The sequence below is a fragment of the Carettochelys insculpta genome, chromosome 5, assembly GCF_033958435.1.
Source record: "Carettochelys insculpta isolate YL-2023 chromosome 5, ASM3395843v1, whole genome shotgun sequence".
Lineage (NCBI taxonomy): Eukaryota > Metazoa > Chordata > Testudines > Carettochelyidae > Carettochelys > Carettochelys insculpta.
In genome coordinates this window covers 71,803,960-71,825,274 of record NC_134141.1, presented here as the reverse complement: position 1 = coordinate 71,825,274, position 21,315 = coordinate 71,803,960, and the positions used below count along the sequence as shown (strand labels likewise).

Genomic DNA, 21,315 nt, shown 5'->3' with positions numbered 1-21,315 from the left:
CAGGAGTCTGCAACGTGCAGCTCCACAGCCTCATGTGGCTCTTTAAGGACTTCTTTATGGCTCCTGACACCTCAATCATAAAGAGTGAAAAACAAAACAAAACCTTCCTGATTTTCAATAAACGGTGAAAGTCTAAAAGCCCAATAATGAATAACTCATAGTAAACATCAAATGATATATGATCTTGAAATGTTGGATAACGCCCACTTTAATATGTGCGGTGTATTGTGGAATATGATACTGTATCTGTCTTTTGATTGTGTTACGAAAAAAGTCTTGAATTTTGAAAAGGAAAAGGAAGCGTGTGACATTCCTGCTATGAAGGGCAACACACATTCTAAAAAAGGAAACTGAAATTCGGCATAAAGTAGGTTTGGGGCAAAAATCAGCAAGATAGTGGTACAAACACACACATAAAGTGTGAGGAAATAGAACATGTTAAAAGTTTGTACATGTTCTGCAGTAAACGTGCAGCAGTTACAAATCATTGTGTATGCACTGTTCTTAAAATAGGAGTTACAGAAAGTATGGTTTGATGTTGTTTATTAGGGACCATGTCATATTCACGTGCATTGTGGCTCTTTAATTATTGAGGCTTTTTTTTTGTTTTGTTTTGTTTTAACTGAATTTAAAAAAAAATGGTGGCTCTTGCCACTTTGGTTGCTGACGCCTGGACTAAGGGCAGTTGGAAAGAAATAAGTATTGTGGGGCCACATTTGGAAGATATACTGCCGTGTTCTGTTCTCTAGTACTTAACAGGCTCTTCATCCAAGCCTTAATTTGCCAGCGCTTGCTGTGATATCAGCATAGACAGATATCACTTTTCATAGCATTAGTTTCATTAAGTCTGCAAAAACACTGCATAATGTACAATTACAATTTGGACATGTATCCAGGAATATTTATTTGCTTTTCCTAATTTTTTTTTTTTTTTTGGATTTTAAAATATTTTAGAAAAAAGTCAGTGCAGCCACCAGCAAGAGTTGTTGGCCACCAAAACAATGGGAGAACAGCTGACACCTCTTAGCTGGTTTTACTACTGCAATGGAAGAAATGTTTTCATGATTTACTGTCTGCAGTGAAGTGGTATAGCTGTGATACTAACATTTCCAGTGTAGACATATCCAAAGACATTGATTGGGTCAGCGCTTGTGGACCTAGATGGGACCTAGAAGAGGCTTTTCCTCCCTTTTGAAAGTTGTGGATGCAGTTATCCTGTCTGTCAGTGGGGCATCAAGTTTATATCCATTATTAGATACTTTGGAATAGAAATGCTTCGTAGACATGTCTTGGTCTTCTTTTGAGCTATGTACTCCTGGGGTGTATGAGCTTTTGAATTCTTAGTTATTGGGACAATAATTTACTGATAATATGCCCTTAATTTCAAGCTACGAGGGGGTCTTCAATATATGCTGGGGCTAGGGACCATATAATTGGAACATAAAGTGAAATGACATGAGGGGGATAAGCAAAATTTACACTCTTGCGGTCCCTTTGACCATTTAAACCCTAATGTACCACTCACCATACCATACATGTAAAGCATTTTAAGCAACATTTAAAGAAATGATCCTAACCCAAATACATTTTAAACCATTTTTATCCTTTGTGCAGTATGAGACACAAGAGTTGGAGAGGATGCTGGGAGGGTATACAGATTTTCCATTTTCTGAACAACATAATGACTTAAGTGCGAAGAATTTTTGTGTTCCTCAAAGTTTCAATATGTAAAGTGCGAAAAAGCTTGTATGGGAGCAACTTATGTTGACGACTGACTGTAATCAGTCTATATTTTGGTGAATTACAGTTTGTCTTCTGCCTAGGGTGGCGCAGTTGTAGAATCTCCATCACTGGAGATAAATAACTGTCTAACAGAGATGATATAGCTGGTGCCTGGTTCTGCTGTGAGGGACTGGTATTCTAAGATTTTGACTGAATTATGGCAGAGAGAATACTGAATAAAAATAGCACAGAAAACTCTTCCGATGCTTAGGCCTCTCTGATGTTTTTCTTCAATGTGTTTATTCTGTTGTGACAAATCATGGCTCCCCCCTCTGTTCCTGGTCCCTCCCAAGAGCCAGCCTCCTTCCATTCCAATCCTCAAAGTAACTATTCTTGATTTATTAAAGAATGGTAATTCCAACTTCTTATGTTTTTAACATGTCTTTTTTTTCTCCCATTAGATGGCTTGCAGCAACTCAGTTTGAGCCTCTGGCTGCACGGTCTGCTTTTCCCTGCTTTGATGAACCATCCTTTAAAGCTACTTTTCTAATTAAGATCAAGAGAGATGAACAGCACATGGCTCTGTCAAATATGCCAAAGGTACAATTGTGCTTGACTTTTTTTACAAGTATTAGAGGGTAGCTGTGTCTCTTCTAGGTGCTCTATAGTAAAAGTACTCTGAATCACTTAATTTGTCTCAATTGTACCTAGATGACCCTGGCTGGCATCTGTGCAACACACCATACAAAGGTGTAATGAAAAGGCTGCCTTGCTCCAAAGATCTTATACTCTAAATCTAAATACATATCCAAGGTCCAATAGCTGTTCTGTGTACTACAAGATACTGGCTGTGTTATGGGGACAGTTGAATGGCTACAGGCAGAACCTGGACTGAACCGATATGGAGTGTATGTTTGTGTGGACTCTGGCTACTGCACCAATTTCTGCACCAGTTTCTGTAGAACTTAAGATGGTTCTTCAAGTCTTGGTCTGTGTGGATCTCATTTCAGGTGTGCATGAGCACAAGATTAAAGCCCTCTGTTCTGCAGGGTCTGTTGGGACAGTGCCTGCACCCTATTTGTCCTACTCCTCCCCACCACGATTCCATATAGGGCAGAGTGTCCGCGGCTGTCTTTCAGTTCCCAGTTAGTGCCTGCAGGAGAAAGATAGAACTTGGCAGTGTCTGCTTGCTGTCCTACTTGTATTCATCCACCAAATCAGTTTGTAAATACTAGATCAGTAAGCTCACTGATGAATTTCTGCCGTGTTGGCACTCTGGTTTTGTTTAAAATCTTCCGTTTGTTTAGATTACTTTATTGGTGCCAAGGCACTTGACCACCTAATGGCTGAGCTTAAATTCCTTCTCTTTTCTGGTCATTCTTTCTCTCCAGAATCTAGCAAAGTCCCTGATGCAGAAGTTCTCACCCATTCTTCCAAGGAATTCCTCAACCAGAGCAACTCCCAGTTACCATACCTAAGGTCCCCATTAGGTTTTTACCCCCAGAATTCATAAATCTTTTCCACCAACCCACAGATGCTGAAAGCCTTAATAGACCTTGTCTTGTACCGTCTCAACCATTCTGGACTCCCCTTGTATTCCTTCTAGGTGCTCCTCTGCCTCTTGTTTTACCTGCAAATTAACTAAATCAGCTTTTCCACTTGAAGTCCCTTGCTAGATCACTTGATGAAGTAGACAACAAAAGAGAATAAGAATGAGTAGGAGGAGGGATCAGAAGATGACTTTTTCCAAGATCAATGTAAGACTCCTCTTAAACTACTTTCAGTTCAATAATACTGAAGATCTGTCTTCATTTGCTCTGGAAGAGGTGGTAACTTCCCCTCAAGTATTGCATTATTGAACCACTTAACCAAACCAGTCAACACACTATTCTATCACTCCAGCCCAGAGAGTTGGTGAGATTCAAGCACTAGCAATAGGAATTCCTCTTTTTCCCTCCTCACCATTTTATTGTCCACAGAGATAAGGTGGTGCTGTATATTAAGTCTCCACCCTAAATTCTTAACACAGTGGTATCTGCTTTGTCATTTAATCCAAACCAACAGTTACTCTGTCTTCTTCCCCAGAACACTCTCAAACCTGGGAGAAAACAAGTTTCATACATTAGGGCTACGGCTACATTAGAGAGTTTTGTTAATAAAACCAGTGGAGCGTCCACACACACAATGCATTTTGTTGACATACAGTTTGCACTTTAACGACAACCTTCTGCCTCTCCCAAATGATCAAGAGCACCCCGTGGACAAATTCTGTCCACAAAAAGCAGTGTGAATGCTCTGGGGGGCCTTCTGTCAACAGACAGGGCTTCTAGTTCACCGGGCATTTGTTGAGCTTCTGGTCTGCATTTCTGTCAAGAGAGACCTGGGTAGTTTGACCGCTTTCTGTGGACTTAGTGAATCACTCTTTGGATCTGCTTTAGCGTCTGGCTGAACTCTATCAACAGAGTTTTGTTGGAAAACCTCTTCCAACAGAAGCGTCTGTTGACAGATGCTTCTAGTGTAACTGTAGCCTTGATTTTTTTTTTTTTTTTTTTTTTTTCCCCCCAGCAATCTTCATTTAGACCAAAGCCAGGCAGCTGCCCCGTTTATCTGTGTGGTACTGGAAAAGGCGGTCGGAAATCAACGAATCTCTATATAGGGATTATCCAAGTGCATCCCTGATGTTCTAAAACCTGGGTCAGCAACCCTTCCAAAATGGAGTGCTGAAATTTGACCTCTATGTACAGTCTGAGTGCCAGTCTTTAAACTTCTTAAAGTCACTGAAAGTCATACTTACAACACCTTCAGTAATTAATAAAGATGCAGAGCTTTACCATTTAGGTGGTGGTTGGTAGCATTATCTGATCTTTTCTTAACCAACAGGTGGCATGGCTTTGAGCAAGCTCTTGGCTACTTGAGGAAGAGGCACGGGGCTCAGCTGTTCTACAGTGTTACCAAATAGAAGATATACCCACTCTGACAGGCACCAGGACCTACTCAACTAGAGCCTAGGCAACCTCTTCAGGATGCCTAAAATATTCTTGTGTCTGAGATCTGCTGGGCAGTCATTTGATGCTCAGCCCCTTCCTTTTAACTAACGTGTCTGCATCTGGCATCTAGCGTTAGATGGCAAAGTTTACATACTGCTTCCCTTCTCCTGAGCTCCCTACAAAATTACAGACAGCAATTTCTGCACCTTCTTCTGTCTGGGATTGCTCTGCTTTCCTTCGTTCCCAGGTTGGTTCCTACTTCCCTCGGACACCATCCAAGCCTGTCAGTCTTCCCCCATGGTACTGCTTCCTTACTATAATCTATCCCTCTCCCCCCAACCTTAAGGAACAGTGGAATTAAGAAAGATCCTTCTATTACAGTAGGGTGTCAACATTTGCGAGGGCTCTATGTTGAGAACCCTCGCGAATGTTGAATTTCGTGTATATGGCTCCCACCTGGAGCCCGGCTGCCGGTGCTCCTCTCTGGGGCCCTGGGGGAAGCAGCTGTTCAGCCACTTGCAAATAAATGAATTCATGAACATTAAGTTAGCGAATCTTGAGGCCCTACCATACTCCATAGCCTTCCCCCATCCCTTATTTAATAACGGCTGTGTGCTAATTGCCCCTTTCTCCTTGTTACCTGGAGTGTATTGTTTGCTAAAGTCTAAAGCATTTTCTGGGTTTGTTTTCATTTAATATAAAAAGGGGTTAATAGGAATTTGATAGTAAAAACCTTCACTTAGTGCTAAGAACATACTTTTGTGTGCATGCCAAAAGACTTAGAAGTAAAACAGTGAATTCACTAATGAAACGTCATCCAGATATCATTGTATTACTCATTCATGTTAGACTGGCACCTTGTAATTTGATAGCCGTATAATAACTCTTGTGAATGGAACAAAGCAGCAGAAATGTAGCACTTTAACAAAAAGATTCGTTCTGTGATGAGCTTTTGGGGGACAGACCCACTTCAATTACATGTTCCAACCTGATTAAAATATTTGTTTCTGAAATTGCATTCTGTCAAGAAAACTGGTCATCATGTTCATATGAATTAATTATATAAGTCTTTAAATATATAATCTCATGCTGTTTTCTAACTACAGTATATTCAAAACAAAAAGCAGTCAAGTAGCACTTTTAAAGACTAGCAAAATAGTTTATTAGGTGAGCTTTCATGGGACAGACCCACTTCCACTCTGTCTCACGAAAGCTCACCAAATAAACTATTTTGCTAGTCTTTAAAAGTGCTACTTGACTGCTTTTTGTTTTGATAGTGTATAGACTAGCACAGCTTCCTCTCTGTTACTATATTACATATAGTACAACAGGTTCAAAGGCTCTTAACTCTAATTTCTGTGAGGATATCTGTGCAGGGTGCCTTTAAAGATCTTGAAGTCTTGTGTACTAACTTACTTCCAAGGAAAGTAATCTTTATTCAGATTTAATAATTTTCGGTTCTTATCTCGAGTCCATGTTAATACAGAATTTAGGGGTCATGGTGGATAACCGACTGAATATGAGTTCTCAGTGTTATTCTGACAGAGCTAAAGTGATTCTTTGCTGAATAAACAGGGAATGTCAAATAGGAACAGAGGGTTATCATTACCTGTATGTAGTACTAGTGAGAATTACTGGAATATTATGTCAAGTTCTAATGTCCATGTTCTTACAAGTTTTTAACATTTTTGTTAAGATGTATAAGTGTGCCTCTGGGAAAACCGAAAGTTAAAACCAAAACATTTCTTTCAAAATTATAAGCAGCTTCCGTGACCAGGGTGCTGATACTATGGTACTACTGTGGTGAAAAAACGCTCCAACACACTTATTATAGTTGCCATTTTGCACTGCAGGTTATCACTTTTTTTATATAATCTCCTAGACTATTATCTGTTTTTGTGTGTTGTCTGTCATAGCAACAGTGTCTCTTTTAAAATCTGCAGAATGTAACTGTCCCTGTGGCAAATGGAATAGTTCAAGATGAATTCTCTGTGAGTTTGAAGATGAGTACCTACCTGGTTGCTTTCATTGTTGCAAATCTGACGAGTATCATGCAGGGGACAAATAGGACACAGGTATGTTTCCACTATACTTGTAGCCTCTTCCACGTGCATCCACTGGGATGTTTTCCTGCCCACTCTGCCTACCACTGGTTACCAGAATGTCTAGCAAGTGATCTTGTGATGCAGACTGGATTGATTCCAGAGCACATGCTGGTTTGTGTTGCCAGAACCTGACAGCCCCTTCTGTTGACAGAACTCTAGTGTAGACACAGCCTGAATGGTGTTATGTTATAGTGCTTAGTACTGCTGCTATGACAGGCTTTAGTATTTTCAGAAACACCAACTCAGACTTCTTCAGAATATGTAACTGGTTGAGAATTGTCTATTCAGGATGAGAGGGTGCCTTACCCATCATTTTGAAACATTCCCTGTAATTTCTGGCTTGTACCAGGTATCAGACTTACAGCTTGGGAGTGGATCTGGCTGAACATTGGAAACATAAATTTATGTATGACAAAAATAAAGCACAGCCAGTCAACTTGTGTTAGAGGAAAATTATCCAATCCCATGTGCAAATGCTGAGTTTAGACTTGACTGTGGGAAGTTAACAAATTCTGCTCACCTTTAGTTTCCATTTCAAGTCATTGGAGTGGAACACAGCAGCTAGAATAGCAGTTGCTACCCTTCCGTATCTACTGTGCTGGATGGAGCTAAATTAGAGCAACTGTGTCTGTCTAAACAATATTCATTTTGCCTGTCCCCTTGGTTCTAGCTTGTTAAGAACTGATGCAAAGAAACCCTCAAGATCACAAGATATCTGGAATCTATTTTCTTTCTGCCTTCTCCACCTCCGTCAAGTGTGCCCCAGCAAAGGGTGGTTACTCCTGTGGGAATTGCATGCTTAGAGCAGTCATTAACAAATGCATAACCTGTGCATTGAGGTGAACTAGCATTGCACACCTTCCCATTAACTTGGAGGTTAAATGTCCCTCAGAGTCAACTGACAATGAATAAAAATAAATAAATAAAAATCTTCAAACATTTTGATTTCAAGTATACACGATCTTTATATATTTCCCAAAAACGAACCAAGGAATTAGCTATATCATCTTAAGGATTTTGTCTTCCCTCTCCTGCTGTTTGGAATTTTAGCTCATTAAACACTGCATTTTATTTATTGGCCAGGTTTCTATTTATGCCATGCCACAGAAGGTAACGCAAGTTGAATATGCTCTAAACATAACAGTGAAGCTCCTGGAGTTTTATCAGAAGTATTTTTACATAGACTATCCTCTTCAAAAATTAGGTAAAGTATTTTCATTTATATTTTTATATATAACTGTTCGAGCAAGGAGGAGTTCTCCTTGCCCCCCCCCCAGGTACTTCAGATGGTTCTTTAAAATAAAAATAATTGAAGTATAAAAACTTTCAGAATTAGATTTCAATACATATTTAGTGAGGCTTGTACGAGTTTGCAGGAGATGGGTTCCAGGCTTGAGAATTTTGAAACCTTTGGCTAAAGAAAGGCAGTTGTCAGTTTAGTGTAGCCTCTGGAGAAAGTTTTTTTGCTGTACACTTAACATTATGTGCTCACTTAGGGACATAGAGAGTTCTTGGCATTCTCCAACATGATTACTTGATAACCCACAAAACCAATTCTCCATGCATAGTTGCTCTAAAAACAAGTAGTCCTATTGATTTATCTTGCAGCAAGTATGTGGTTTCCAGCATTTGTGGCTAAACAGTGAAGTTTGGTAGGTTGCTACTACATATGGGTTTTAGATATAGAAGGTAGATCTGAAATTCAGTGTTACTGTAACTTGTGGTTTAAGTCTGGTTCATTTATTTATGATGTCTACTCTTCCCCTCCTCTTCCTCAGATTTGGTCGCTATTCCTGATTTCCAGACAGGAGCTATGGAAAACTGGGGCTTGATCACCTTTAGTGAGACAACACTCCTTTATGAAGATAATACCTCTTCAGCGAGGGATAAAAAGCTGGTAACTGCAGTGATAGCTCATGAGCTGGCTCATCAGGTAATGTTTTGCAATGCTGTATCTTAAATATTTTAACAATGCAGTTTTCTCGCTCAAACTCTTCCTCTCCTTATTACACTTGCTAAGTACCTTCACTGCACCTGGTATATGACTTGTAGGTGTTTTACTCTTCATACAGCAGGAAACAGGAAATTACTGCACATTTGCATCACAATAACTTTTTTTTTCCTGGCTTGTTCCTGGGGAAGCACAACTAAGCATTGTCCTGTACATAAGGCTTGTGTCAACCATGGTGTGGCCCTTCATAAAATACTTTTTCTTGTTAGGATTATACATTATTCAGTGTTATTGAAACTTGATTGGTTTCCATTTTGCACAGTCAGTACCTGTTCTGATTTTTCTTTTTTTCCTTTTTGTGGGTTTTTCCCCCCTTTAGTGGTTTGGTAATCTAGTAACTATGGAATGGTGGAATGATCTCTGGCTGAACGAAGGATTTGCAACTTTTATGGAATACTTTGCCATGGAAAATATTTTCCCAGAGCTGCCTGCTGTGAGTACTTCATCCATATCTGACATTTTGTTCCATCAGTGAGGTTTCTTGATAATTCTGATACAAGATCTTTATTTCTGTTTTCATGAGTTGAGATGATATAACTCAGGTGAAGTTTTAGATTTTTAAATAATTCCAAAAAGGCTCACTGATAACCTTACAAATAATGTGGAATCTTAATCTCTGTTTAGAAATAAAATTCCATGTGGGCCAACTTTTGAGAAGTGGTCTGCAGATTTGCGTGCACACGTCTTTACATGTAGTTGCCTTGGAAAGAGCTAAATTTCTTCATGGATGCAAAATAGTGGGCGTTTAGTAGGTAGCAAGAGACTCATTTGAAAACATGCATAGGTATGAATCGTTTAAGTTCACACTACAGTATACATAAACAGAACAAAAATTTTTTTGCTTAATCACTGATCTGGTGATCTGAGCATACTTAGCATTTGTGTGTTTTATCCTACTATGTAATTTACATGTTGCATACTCTTACATCTCATTTAGAATCTTGTGATTGTTTGACCTGAAAAAAGTTACAAGTTTAAAAAAAAAAAAATTAAATTGCTGCCTTGAAGGCTAAAGTTTCACCACTTGGTGGTGCCAAAAATGTTTCTTCAAACTCCTTCTGAATGAATAATTAAACAAAATAGTATCTAAACATTTACAATAACATGTATGTTGGGCCCCAGTGTACCTTGACTATTTCACTCAGGATCTTTCTTATTCTGATCAGGAAGGTTGAAAGACCCCAGTTCTGCACTAATAACTACACTAGGTGGCTGCTGCACCCACCTAGAGTCCTATAGGAATAAAAAGCTAGCAAAATATGGATAGCAGTAGCTCAGACTCTTAATTATAGGAGATAAAGGTGCTCTGGTAGTATGCAGTACATTTATTTAAAGTTGTTGTATGTAAGCCTAGAATGAAATAGGGTACTGGTGACAAGAAGATTAGGTTCAATGTGCGGTGCTTATTTTCCTATCAGCCATTTGTTAGTCTAGTGACTTCACTGCATCCTTTTTTAGACTTTAATAGTTGGGGCTGAAGAAGTGATTCCACATTAGGGTTTTTTGTTTCATTTTCATTTTGTTTTTTTACTTGTGGGGGAAGGACTGTGTGAAGCATTGCTAGCCCAGATCAACAGGTGTTAGAAAATGTATTGGCTAAAACGCTACTTCAGTATTTCTGAACATATTCGTACGCAAAGCAGGTGATTCTCATTTGGTCACATGCACAGCATGAAGCTGTATAACAGTACCACATGTTTTACGGATGCAAATAGCAGACACTGGTTCCTGTGCCAATCCATGTAGAGTATGTAGCCTTGATCCTGCAAAACTTTCTGGCTGTTTAGTGCCTACACGAAAACTTTCTAGCTGTTTTAGTGCCCCATTGACTTTGATATATGTGCCTTAAATCTGTATGTCAGCATAATTATGTTACAAATGCCAGCTTACAGCATCTATAAAATCCTAATGCTTGAGTCAAATCCTACCTCCAGGGGTCTTAATTGTAGCATAACTATTGCAGGTAGCTGTGGAGAACGTCACTCTTTATTCATGTGTAATTGTGCATGGTAGCGCTCTTCATGGTAAGGGCGATAAAACCTGATCGTATGTGTCCATTAGTAAGTTTCTGATGCTACAGCTTGAGAGGAAGAGAGTTGATTGAACAGTGAGCTAACAATGTTAATCTTAGAGGAGATTGACACACTGATTTTGCTGTCTCCATTAGAAGTGACAGAAACCGAGTCTGAGCCCCAGAAATGGGAGGGTTGGATAACTGTTGACCATACTGAGTAAACAAGACAGCATGGGGAAGAAAGTGTGCCTTCCTTATTCCAGGTTCTGAGATCCAGCTCTGAATTATGGATAAATTCACGTAATCCTTTTGTTTTAACTTCTCATATGGTGATAAACTCCTGTCATAGGCTGAAGAATTCCTGAAACTACGGTTCAAGACTATGATGAAAGACTCCTTAAATGCCTCACGTCCAATCTCCTTTGCTGTCCAGTCTTCAGAGCAGATTGAAGAAATGTTTGATACACTTTCTTACATTAAGGTAATCTCAAAACAGATTAAGTATCAGAGAGGTAAACAAATTAGTCTATATCTTCAAAACAACAAGAAGTCGTGTGGCATCTCATAGACTACCAGATATTTTGGCGCATAAGCTTTTGTGGGCAAAGGTGAAAGCTTGTGCGCCATAATATCTGGTAGTCTGTAAGGAGCCCCAGGACTACTTCTTGTTTCAAAAAGATACTAAGTGTCACTGTCTTGTATGTTCTGTAGACATTCGTTGAAAACATTTTGGGAAGTCAAAGTTAAGTCATGAACCTTAATTATCCTTGTAGCTAAAATGCAAGTCAGGCTGTTCACACGTTGCCAGGTTCTTTCCTGGCCTCCATTATTTTTATTTCAAGAGATGACTGTATATTTCATGAGATTTTTCTGTGTTGAACACTGATTAAATTAGTCTGAGTTGACATTTGATCCCATTTAGTATACAAATATACATGACCAGCATCAAGTTAGACCAGTGAGGCTGGCTCTGTGCCTTTCCTTTCCCACTCCAACCACCATGACTTCACCCGTCAACCCCCACCATATTCTGCCTGGGGACTTCACATTTGAATCCTATGCTTTAGTGCTCTGTTCTAACGCCTGTTTGATTTCATGGAAAGACTACCAGTGGACAATGGATCGTTCTAAGTATTGAATATAGCATGGAATAACTTTGTTTTAGTCTTGCCCTGGTAAGTGTGTTTCCCTCCAAGAAGATAAGATGTGTATTCCAAGTAGTTGAATGTGTGCCAGAGACTTTTTTGACCAATTGTGTCCATAGAGAAGTGGTGCTTGTGCCTCATAGCTGTAGCCCCTCTGCAGACTATATAAGTCTGCGTCACCTGGACCCCCAACCCTATCAATTCGTTCTTACCACTTGTTGGCTGAGTGGTAGCTGTGTGCAGTGGTGACTAGTTTTGTACTACTTGATGATTAATAAGTATTTAGTGGTGGTACTTTCTGACTGAGCATCTACTGGTCATCAAAGCCCTTCCTTGCAAGTACTCTGTCTTGGCTCCCCTGGGAGCTGCCACTCTGAGGAGTACAAGAAGATGAGAAACTGAACATTGGTCTCCCACAGGAAGGGGAGTACAGGCTCTAGGCCACCAGTTTATCTGAACACTTGCTAAAAACAGCAAAATGCTTGTGGGGAAAAAAACTTTTTGCTGGAGACCCATCACACTAATTCATGAGAAAATGAGCAAGTTTAAGCCAAACCCAAAAGCATGCATGCGAAGAGTTAAGATTTCCAGTGTTTTTTTATGGCTTTATAGACACTCCTGCAGTTCAGATAGCTAATGCCTTTAAATTCTCTGAGGACAACTTCCTTAAATTCTGAAATCTTTATGCAAAACTTAAGAGCAGCACTTGCAATGTCACACAAACATTAAATAGCTGGAGTTCCACAGGCATCTTTCAGTTTTCTTTATTCTTTCTCCAATGTGTGTGTTTTGGTACCACCAGTGTGAAGTACATCTTTAAGCTATTCGAGTTCAGTATCATTTCAGCTGCAGTTTGTCCATCCTTGGGCCATTTATTGATGGGGAGGCTGTGATGTGGGAACACTTCCATGGAGGATCCTCGTTTTCAGCTGACTAATGTCACAGTTGTGTCCACAGACACGAATTGCTCCATGACTTCTCTGGTCGAAACAGATCTAAAAACATTCAGCTGTGTGCAGACTTAGTGGTTTGAAAGGCTTATTTTACAATATTTTTATGTACGTTTCAAGCTTTTAAACAAACAGCATCCATAAATAAACTTGCTGGTGTTTCTTTCCTGTTTTCACTTACTGGTGTACCACATCATTCTGGTTTAATTGTGTGACATAGTAGTATTTAATATCAGCTGTTTCAGAGGCAGCAAGGTACAGCACCTATATAGTATTAATGGAGTCCCACAACTTTCAGCGATACATCTATTTCTTTCACAAGGTAAAAATTGGAAAGTGTTTTTAATGTCAGTGAAACTTTACTTTTTAACCAGTAAACATTTTCCCATGCACCTTTAAATTGCAAAAATTGTGTCTGGACTAAACTCCCTGCACCAGAAACTCCATTATTCTCTTAAATTATCTTCTAAAGCTGGTGGCACTGACCTTCTTGTAGTCTGTGCATACTGCTCCTGTGTTACATTCTTAAACTTTTCTCTTACTGGCTTATTTTTAGGGAGCTTCCCTTTTGTTGATGCTGAAAAAGTATATGAAAGAGGATAGTTTTCAAGCTGGGATTGAGCACTATTTGCATAGTCATAGCTACGGATGCACTCGGAGCGATGATTTATGGGATAGCATGAATAAGGTAACTATCTGGGGTGTACTTAGATTTGTTTTTTGCATGATGTATTGGAGAGGTGGGAAGAGCAAACATTTTCTATTGGATTGGTGCTGCTAAGGAGGACCTTATATTGAGGTCCTTGTTTATCGGTTAATCTGCTCATGATGACTCATTCCAAAATTCTGTGCAGAGATGCACATGCATTAATGAGCAACACTTGTGCCTAGAACAGATATCGCTGTACTGGCAACTCCTCTGCTCCTCCCACATTTTACTTCAGAAAGAATGCATGAGTGGAATGGGAATGGTACGCCCAGCCAGAATGATCATGTTGATAATGTTATGCAATAGTCCCTGAGCCTACAGCACTTACGCTTGTGCATAACTTCACTCGCATAACTATCCCGCTGATGTCAGTATTGATAGACAGACAAATATAATTTATTATGTGCTTAAACATCTGTAGGATTTGGGTCCTAGTACAGAAGCAAAGCTGAAGTCACAGTACCTCCCATGATACTTATAGGGTTGGACTTCTCAAAATACTTACCGTTGACCTTAACTCTTCATTTACTTCATTAGGAACAGTTAGGCCAACCTTGAGTACTTCTGAAAATTCCTACTGTAGAATCTGGTTTCTTTTTTATCATAAACATTGTTGTCTTTAGAACAAAATGTAAAAGCCATTTCGTTATTCTAGACTCCTATAATAATCTTAAGAACTGTGGAAAAGGAGATGAGTAGGCTCATTTTAAAGACTTTAAAAGAAAAATCTAAAACAAATAATAAACTTTTTTGTCATTTCCCATTGGAGGAATGAAATTATTTCCCCTTGAAGTCATCCCTGCTCTTATTGGATGTCAGAGACACTCTAAAGATAGAAGCCAGATAAGAACATAAGTCATTGTTAGCAAGCTAAAAATGTCAGTGTTAATTTGTAAGAGCATCAGTTCCGTGTTTTCCTGGGATTCTCTTTTGGATTGGGAGGGAGGGTCAGTGGCACTAAATTTACTTCGACTAGCACTCTAGACCAGTAAGATAATGCACAGGTGTGGAAGAAGACTAGATCCATGCCCTCTACGGCTTGGAATCTAAGCAGATAACAAAGGAGATCTGATGGTGATATTTATTATTATTTAACACCAGCTGTCATGAGGGCACTATGATATAGCACTTCAATTATATAGGACTCTTCCATAAGTGTAGGTTATGCAGATCCTTATAGACCAGTAACTTAAATTTCAGATGGACAGCGAGGGCAGCTGAAGAAGGAAGATGAAATAGCAAGTCATCTGTTAGGTGACTTGAACAGTTATGATTTTTTTTTCTTTTAGAGCCTGGTCCTGCAAGTTGTTCCAGGAGGCTGACCCAAGTACTTAACCTGCTACTTACTTTTGCAATAGGTTCAAGGTGGCTTTTGTGTAGTGAGCTGAGGAGAGCATTTGACAAAGAGAAATGAACACCACCCATTATCTTCCCATTGAAAATCAATGTATTTGTTTTACAGATCACAAATGGGACACTAGATGTAAAAAAAATGATGATAACCTGGATTCTGCAGAAAGGATTTCCCTTAGTAACCATTCAAAGGAATGGAAAGACTCTCCTTGTTCATCAGGAGAGATTCTTGCGCAGTGTGGAACCAGAAAATTGGACTTCAGATGCAAGGTTATTCTTCCTCAGCCCTCAAATCTTTTGATTGCATGCAACTTAACTGTCTTCAGCGTGCACATTCCTTGCAGCTTGACTCAGTCAGAGCTTCAGTAGTCTTTTCTCTAAAAGGAGGTAGTAGTAATGAAGTGAAATGCAGTAGTGGGTACCCAGCTCAGTGACTGAAAGTTTTTTCTTCTGTTTTTCTATTAAATGTAGCTTTTTTTTCCCCTCCCAAGTTAGGTGGTGGTTAAATAATTTGAAGCAGAAGGGGTTGGACACAATGCATGAGTATATGGGATGAGATGAAGAATTTGCAAATGGCAGAGATGTACTGGCAGTCTTCTTCAACAGACAGCCTGTGAATGCTCCACTCCCAATCAAGTTGCATCCCTTCAGCTTTGATCACAGATTTTCTCAGCAGTTCCCATATGAGCTGCATGCATGCATAGCCCAGATTCCTCATTCCTTCTTTTCTGTACCTGGCTAGACACAGTTCATCTGTCCTGCTATTTCTCACCCTCCCTGGCTTTATTTCCCTTCAGCCTTTTAGTCACTCATCTCAAGTTTTCTTAAGGCAACAACTAAAGCTCCCTTCTGTGCTTCCGCCCCCACAAAAAAAAATATTTCACAACAACCGTCAGTGGGTTTGCCCCAGTTGGACACTTGTCCCCTAGTGGCAATAGGGATTTCATTGTTAGCTGAGGATAATATTTGCCCCTCTTTCTAAGTGATTATCTCGTGTTACTATTTTTTTTTTTTTGGTTGGTAGAATTTGGGACATAAGTGTCCTTGAACTTTTTACATAAATCTTATACAAAACTGAACTTCATAGAAAAATTGGTCTTGTGGGGAAAATGCCAAGCTGGGACAGAAGTGCCCTAAATTCAATTTGCGGCACAGCTACAGGCTTCCTTTTATGGGGTGGAAGGAGGGGGGTGGTTTTTGTTTTTGGTGTGTTGCTTATCACTGTGCCTCAGCTCTCCAGCTGTAAGGTGAGGATAGGTATAGTTTCTTATAGAATAAAGGAGATTTGAAGATAAAGTTGTTAGAGAATCATTTAAATATGTGATGTTGGGCTGGGGAAGCATATAATCTCTTTATTTTGTTGTTGAAATGGCACAATGTTTTTAAGCAGTTGGTTTTGTTAAGTGAGACAAACTGTTAAACTGATTTGTGTGGGATGAGACCTATTACAGTAGTCTAGTCTTTATGTAATAAGTCTGAAACATATTTTTTCCTCTCACAGTTATCTGTGGCATATTCCTCTCTCCTACACTACTAGCAGCTGCAGCTCTGTCCTCTGTCCTTATGCATATTTACTGGACCAGAAGTCAGGTATGTGACTTGAACCCTTTGTAACTGATCAGCCTTTGTTTACCTGCAAATAAGTAGGTCTTGAAGGGCATGCATGGTATGAAATTGCAGAGGAGAATATAACTGGGAATGATATTTGTAGGGAACAGAGATCAGTGCAATTTAATGACTTCTGTAGGAATGGTTGCTTGAGATTTTTACTGTCACATAAGGATGCAGTTAGGAATCAGTAGTACCATCAAATATAGTCATCAGAAAATGGTGAACATGCCTGGATTACTTACCATACAGTGGCCATGGTGTCAAGAGTATGTATTAATACATCATGACAATATGGTGAATAAACAGGATCTGGTCATTTTGCAAGCTGCCAGGTTGGAGAGAGGAGCCTTGAAGTAATGAGTGGGCTCCGAGTACTTTGATCTTAAAGGAATTGGCTCTGGGAGATTGACGTAGCCAACATGACTTTGAGGAGTTGTATGCCACCATATGTTACTTTGTGACATAAAATATTTACTCTGTTAGGACACTTCTTTAAAGCTCCAGAACATGGCAATCTAGAACTTGAGACCCTGTGATCTTCCCATGTTCTCCCCAGCTTTTCTTTGCTGCAGAGGCCATTTGGAATGGCCACATGCTGTTCTGTACAGAGGGCTTGATTTAACTTTTTTAATGATAGTGATTGTTATCCAGTGTTTTTTACTAAAAAAAAAAAAACTTGATGAGCGAGTCTATTGGTGTAAGTCAGAGAAATCAGTAGGTCTCTGCTGATTTACTGTGCACCAGCTGAGGATCTGGCCCCTTGTTTTAAAAATGATTTTAATCCTATTATCTTATTGAGCCACTCCACCCTCTTGTTAAGCTCATTATCAGTGACAGACTTCATGATGACATATTACATAACCATCTCTTCTTCCTCTATTGCTTTAAACTAACCATACAAAATTTCAGTTAAATGCTTTACGTCAATTTTTTTTTCATTTAACTTTCACAATTGCTTTACAAAATCTCATTGTTTCTGGATCTCTGCCATTTGAGATGTTGGCTCAAAAGTAGTTTCTTCTTTGAGTGATGTCCCCATGGGTGCTCCACTGTAGGTGCTGGGCTCTTCATATCTATATCTAGCTGGTCTGTGCATGCGCTGTTGCTGTGTCCCTGTGTTCGCTCTCTTTTAGTCACGTGTGCGGACTGGCTCGAGCCAGTTCCTTTTAACTGCCCTATGCCGCAGACGGAGCTAACTACGTCTCCTAAGCTTGTGTTATGAGGCTGTTTGTTCTCCTTCAAACTCTCTGTTTAAAGTTCTTTCTATTGTTGTTCGTTCATTCGTCGTTCTTAAAGAGAGAGAAAAGTTAGTTACTGTTGTTCTGGTTGAACTTAGTCTTAGAGATGAGTTTCAGTTGATCCCATTCATTGTTACCAGTTGCATAAGCCTAGTTAACAAACTTTGTATGGAGCCTTTCTACCATGCCGGGCTCTCAAAGCTTCAAGAAATAAGGGCAATGCCTGCCTCAGACAGCCATTCCGAGTGCATAAGGTGCTTGGGAGAGGGTCACATCTCTCAAAAATAACCTTGTGCAGTGCTGGCAACTGCCAGAGCTCGGTGCAACTGTGAGGTGCACCTAAAAATATTGTCAGAGAGGTAGCTGTGTTAGTGTGTATCTTTGAGAACAACAAGTAGCCCTGTGGCACCTTTATAGACTAACAGATGTTTTGGAGCATAAGATTCCTGGCTGATGGACACCCTCTTAAATAGTTCATTACATTGTCTTATGTCACCCATGGAAATAATGTCTCCTGGGATGACGGCTTCATCTGGAGACAATGATGACTGGGCAAGGGGGTATGTCATAAAAGGCACTTCTCCTGTGGAGACCGCACATATGGTGCACGCCAGACAGTTGGCCTTTCACTCTCTAGGCCTTCTTATCAACAAGAGAAAGTCAACCCTTCAGCCTGCACAGAATCTAGAATTCATCAGGGCTCGACTTGATGTGGCCATAGCGAGAGCATATTTGCCCCTCTACAGGTTCCAGACCATACCATACAGGACGTTGTAGAGATCTTCAAGAGCAGCCCCACCATGCAAGTGGTTGTATGCCTCAGACTCATGGACCACATGGTGGCAACGACCTTTGTGGCACAGAACACCAGACTCCATTTTCATGTGCTACAACATTGGCTGGCTACAGTATACAACAGCACTTGCCGCAGCCTTCACCATGCAGTGGTTCCTCCGCATCACGTCTTCACATCCCTACTCTGGTGGTGGAGCAAGGAGAACCTTCTCTCTGGGGTCCCGTGTCACCCCAACTGACCATCCTGGCTTTTTACCACAGATTGCCTTCCTTTTAGGGTGGGGCACCCACATGGACACTTTCACTATTCAAGGGTGACAGTCCCTGCAAGAACGCCTACTGCACAGCAACCGTCCGGAACTCAGAGCCGTTCTCTGGGCCTGCCAGCGCTTCCGACGATACCTTCGAGGTGCGACGGTGAAAATATTAACAGACAATGTGGTGACAATGTTCTACCTAAATCTCCAGGGAGAGGCTCACTCATGCTCCCTCTGTGTGGAGTCAGTCTGACTGTGGAATTGGTGCATTTGCAATGTTGCCACACTTGTGGAGTCTTACTTATCTGGACTCGGCAATGTTGCTGCAGACGCTTTGCACCAGACCACGAGTGGGAACTCCACGATGGAGTAGTCCACTCCCTGTTCCAACGTTGGGGCATTCCCCTCATTGATCTCTTTACCACCTGTTGCAACAAGAAATGTCACCTGTATTGCTCCAAAGTGGGAGTGGTGCAGGGATCATTAGGTGATGCGTTCTTAAGGTCGTGGAAAGGCTCTCTCTTGTACGCCTTTCCCCCTACGGGTTCTCATGCCCAGGGTACTTCAGAAAGTCAGAGCAGATGGAGCTACCTTGATACTAGTACACGACAGCACTGGTTCCCGCTATTGCAGAAGATGTCGCCATACCCTCCCTTCCCTCTCCCCCTCTTACGGGACTTGCTGACACAGGAACAGGTAACCCTATGACATCCTCAGATATGCAGACTACGTTTTATGGTTTGGTTCCTAGTTGGCTCAATGAGTCCGAGCTTCTTGTTCCGTGCCAGTCAAGAACATTTTAGAACACAGCTGGAAGCAAACTGCTCAATCTGCTTATCTCTCTCAGTGATGCAGGTTTGCTAGCTGGTGTTCAGTACAAATGGAACCAGCCTTGTCTCCCCTTAATGCTATTTTGAATTATATTCTGCACCTGAGAGACTCAGGGTTGGCACTGACCTCGTTAAGAGTGAACCTTGCTGCTTTTACAGCGTTTAGGGGTCACACTGAGGAGTTCTCAGTATTTGCTAACCTGGTTACTAAGAGATTCCTCCAGGGGCTTGTAAATATGTAACCCCCATGCAGACCAACTCTTCCTCTGTGGAGTCTTGATTTAGTTCCATGGGAATTGATGAGACCGCCATTTGAACCCCTGGCAACGACCCATTTCAGGCTACTTACCATGAAAGTAACCTTTCTTCTTGCCATCATATCCACCTGTAGAGTCAGCGAAATATCAGCCTCATGGTGGGACTTCCATATATGATCTTCTCTAAGGATAGAGGGGCCCTCAGACACCATTCAGCTTTCGTTCCTAAAGTCTCCTCTGACTTTCACATCAACAAGCTGATAGTCTTACCTGCATTTTATCCTAAACCACATTCATCACTGCAGGAAGCGTCACTGCACACTCTGGATGTCTGCGGAGCACTTGCGTTTTATCTAGACAGGACCAAAACATTTTGTAAAATAGAATGCTTGTACATATAATTGGCTGAGTGCTCCAAAGATGAGCCTCTACCATCCCAACGGTTAGCTCATATCATCACCATCTGCATCACCCAGTGCTGTACCTCCAGCCAGATGCCTCTCCCGATACAACCACGAGCGCATTCCACGAGAGCTGTAGCAACCTCGACAGCTTTCTTTAAGGGAGTGTCCCTTAGAAATATTTGCAGAGCATCTACCTGGTCATCCCACAATACCTTTGTGAGACACTAAGCTGTTCAAGGCAGATGTCCTGCGGATACTTCACTAGCCACAGTGGCCCTTTCTGCTCTATTTATATGGTAACTCCTTTTGTTTTTTATTCCCTCCTCCATCTATTGGGAAACTGCTACATAGTCACCTACAGTGGAGTACCCAAAGAGACGTCACTTTGAAGAAGAAAGCGAAGTTACTCACCTTGGTGCAGAAACTAACGTTCTTCAAGATGTGTATCCCTGTGGGTGCTCCACTACCCACCCTCCTCCTTGCTTCGGAGTCAGCCTTGTTTTGCCAGTTCTTCGCAGATTATGGAGCCTTTTCAGGGAACGGGCTTGCGCCAGTCCACTCTCGTGACTAAAAGAGCGCGAATGCAGAGACGCAGCAGCACGTGTGCAGACCAGCTGGATACAGCTATGAAGAATTTCCCATCTGCGGCACTGGGACAAGCCCAGCACCTACAGTGGAGCACCCACGAGGACACACACCTCAAAGAATGATAGTTACTGCACCAAGATGAGTAACTTTGCTTTACACAGCCTGCTAATCTGTGGGAAAACCAAGACATTAACTTGTGCGCATGTCCTCTACTTTCACACCTAGTAGCCAAGTAAGTAGTCAGATGGACAATATAGTTGCTGCGATAGTAGGCCTTTTTTCATCATACATGTTCCCAGGTCACTTCAGGAGTTGAGAGGAAGGGAATGAGATATGATT

The 21,315-nt window shown here is 40.9% G+C and overlaps 1 protein-coding gene across 2 annotated transcripts in view; it reads left to right on the top strand.

The window, feature by feature from the left end:
* The window catches only part of LNPEP (leucyl and cystinyl aminopeptidase), an 88,433-nt gene that overhangs the window by 52,432 nt on the left and 14,686 nt on the right, over positions 1-21,315 (top strand). For both annotated transcript variants that reach the window (XM_074995292.1, XM_074995295.1), the window contains exons 3-11: positions 2,184-2,322; positions 6,653-6,784; positions 7,898-8,018; positions 8,593-8,747; positions 9,145-9,258; positions 11,189-11,320; positions 13,491-13,622; positions 15,106-15,266; positions 16,498-16,586. In XM_074995292.1, coding sequence (XP_074851393.1) covers positions 2,184-2,322; positions 6,653-6,784; positions 7,898-8,018; positions 8,593-8,747; positions 9,145-9,258; positions 11,189-11,320; positions 13,491-13,622; positions 15,106-15,266; positions 16,498-16,586 — 1,175 coding nt within the window. The remainder of the gene's footprint in view (positions 1-2,183; positions 2,323-6,652; positions 6,785-7,897; positions 8,019-8,592; positions 8,748-9,144; positions 9,259-11,188; positions 11,321-13,490; positions 13,623-15,105; positions 15,267-16,497; positions 16,587-21,315) is intronic.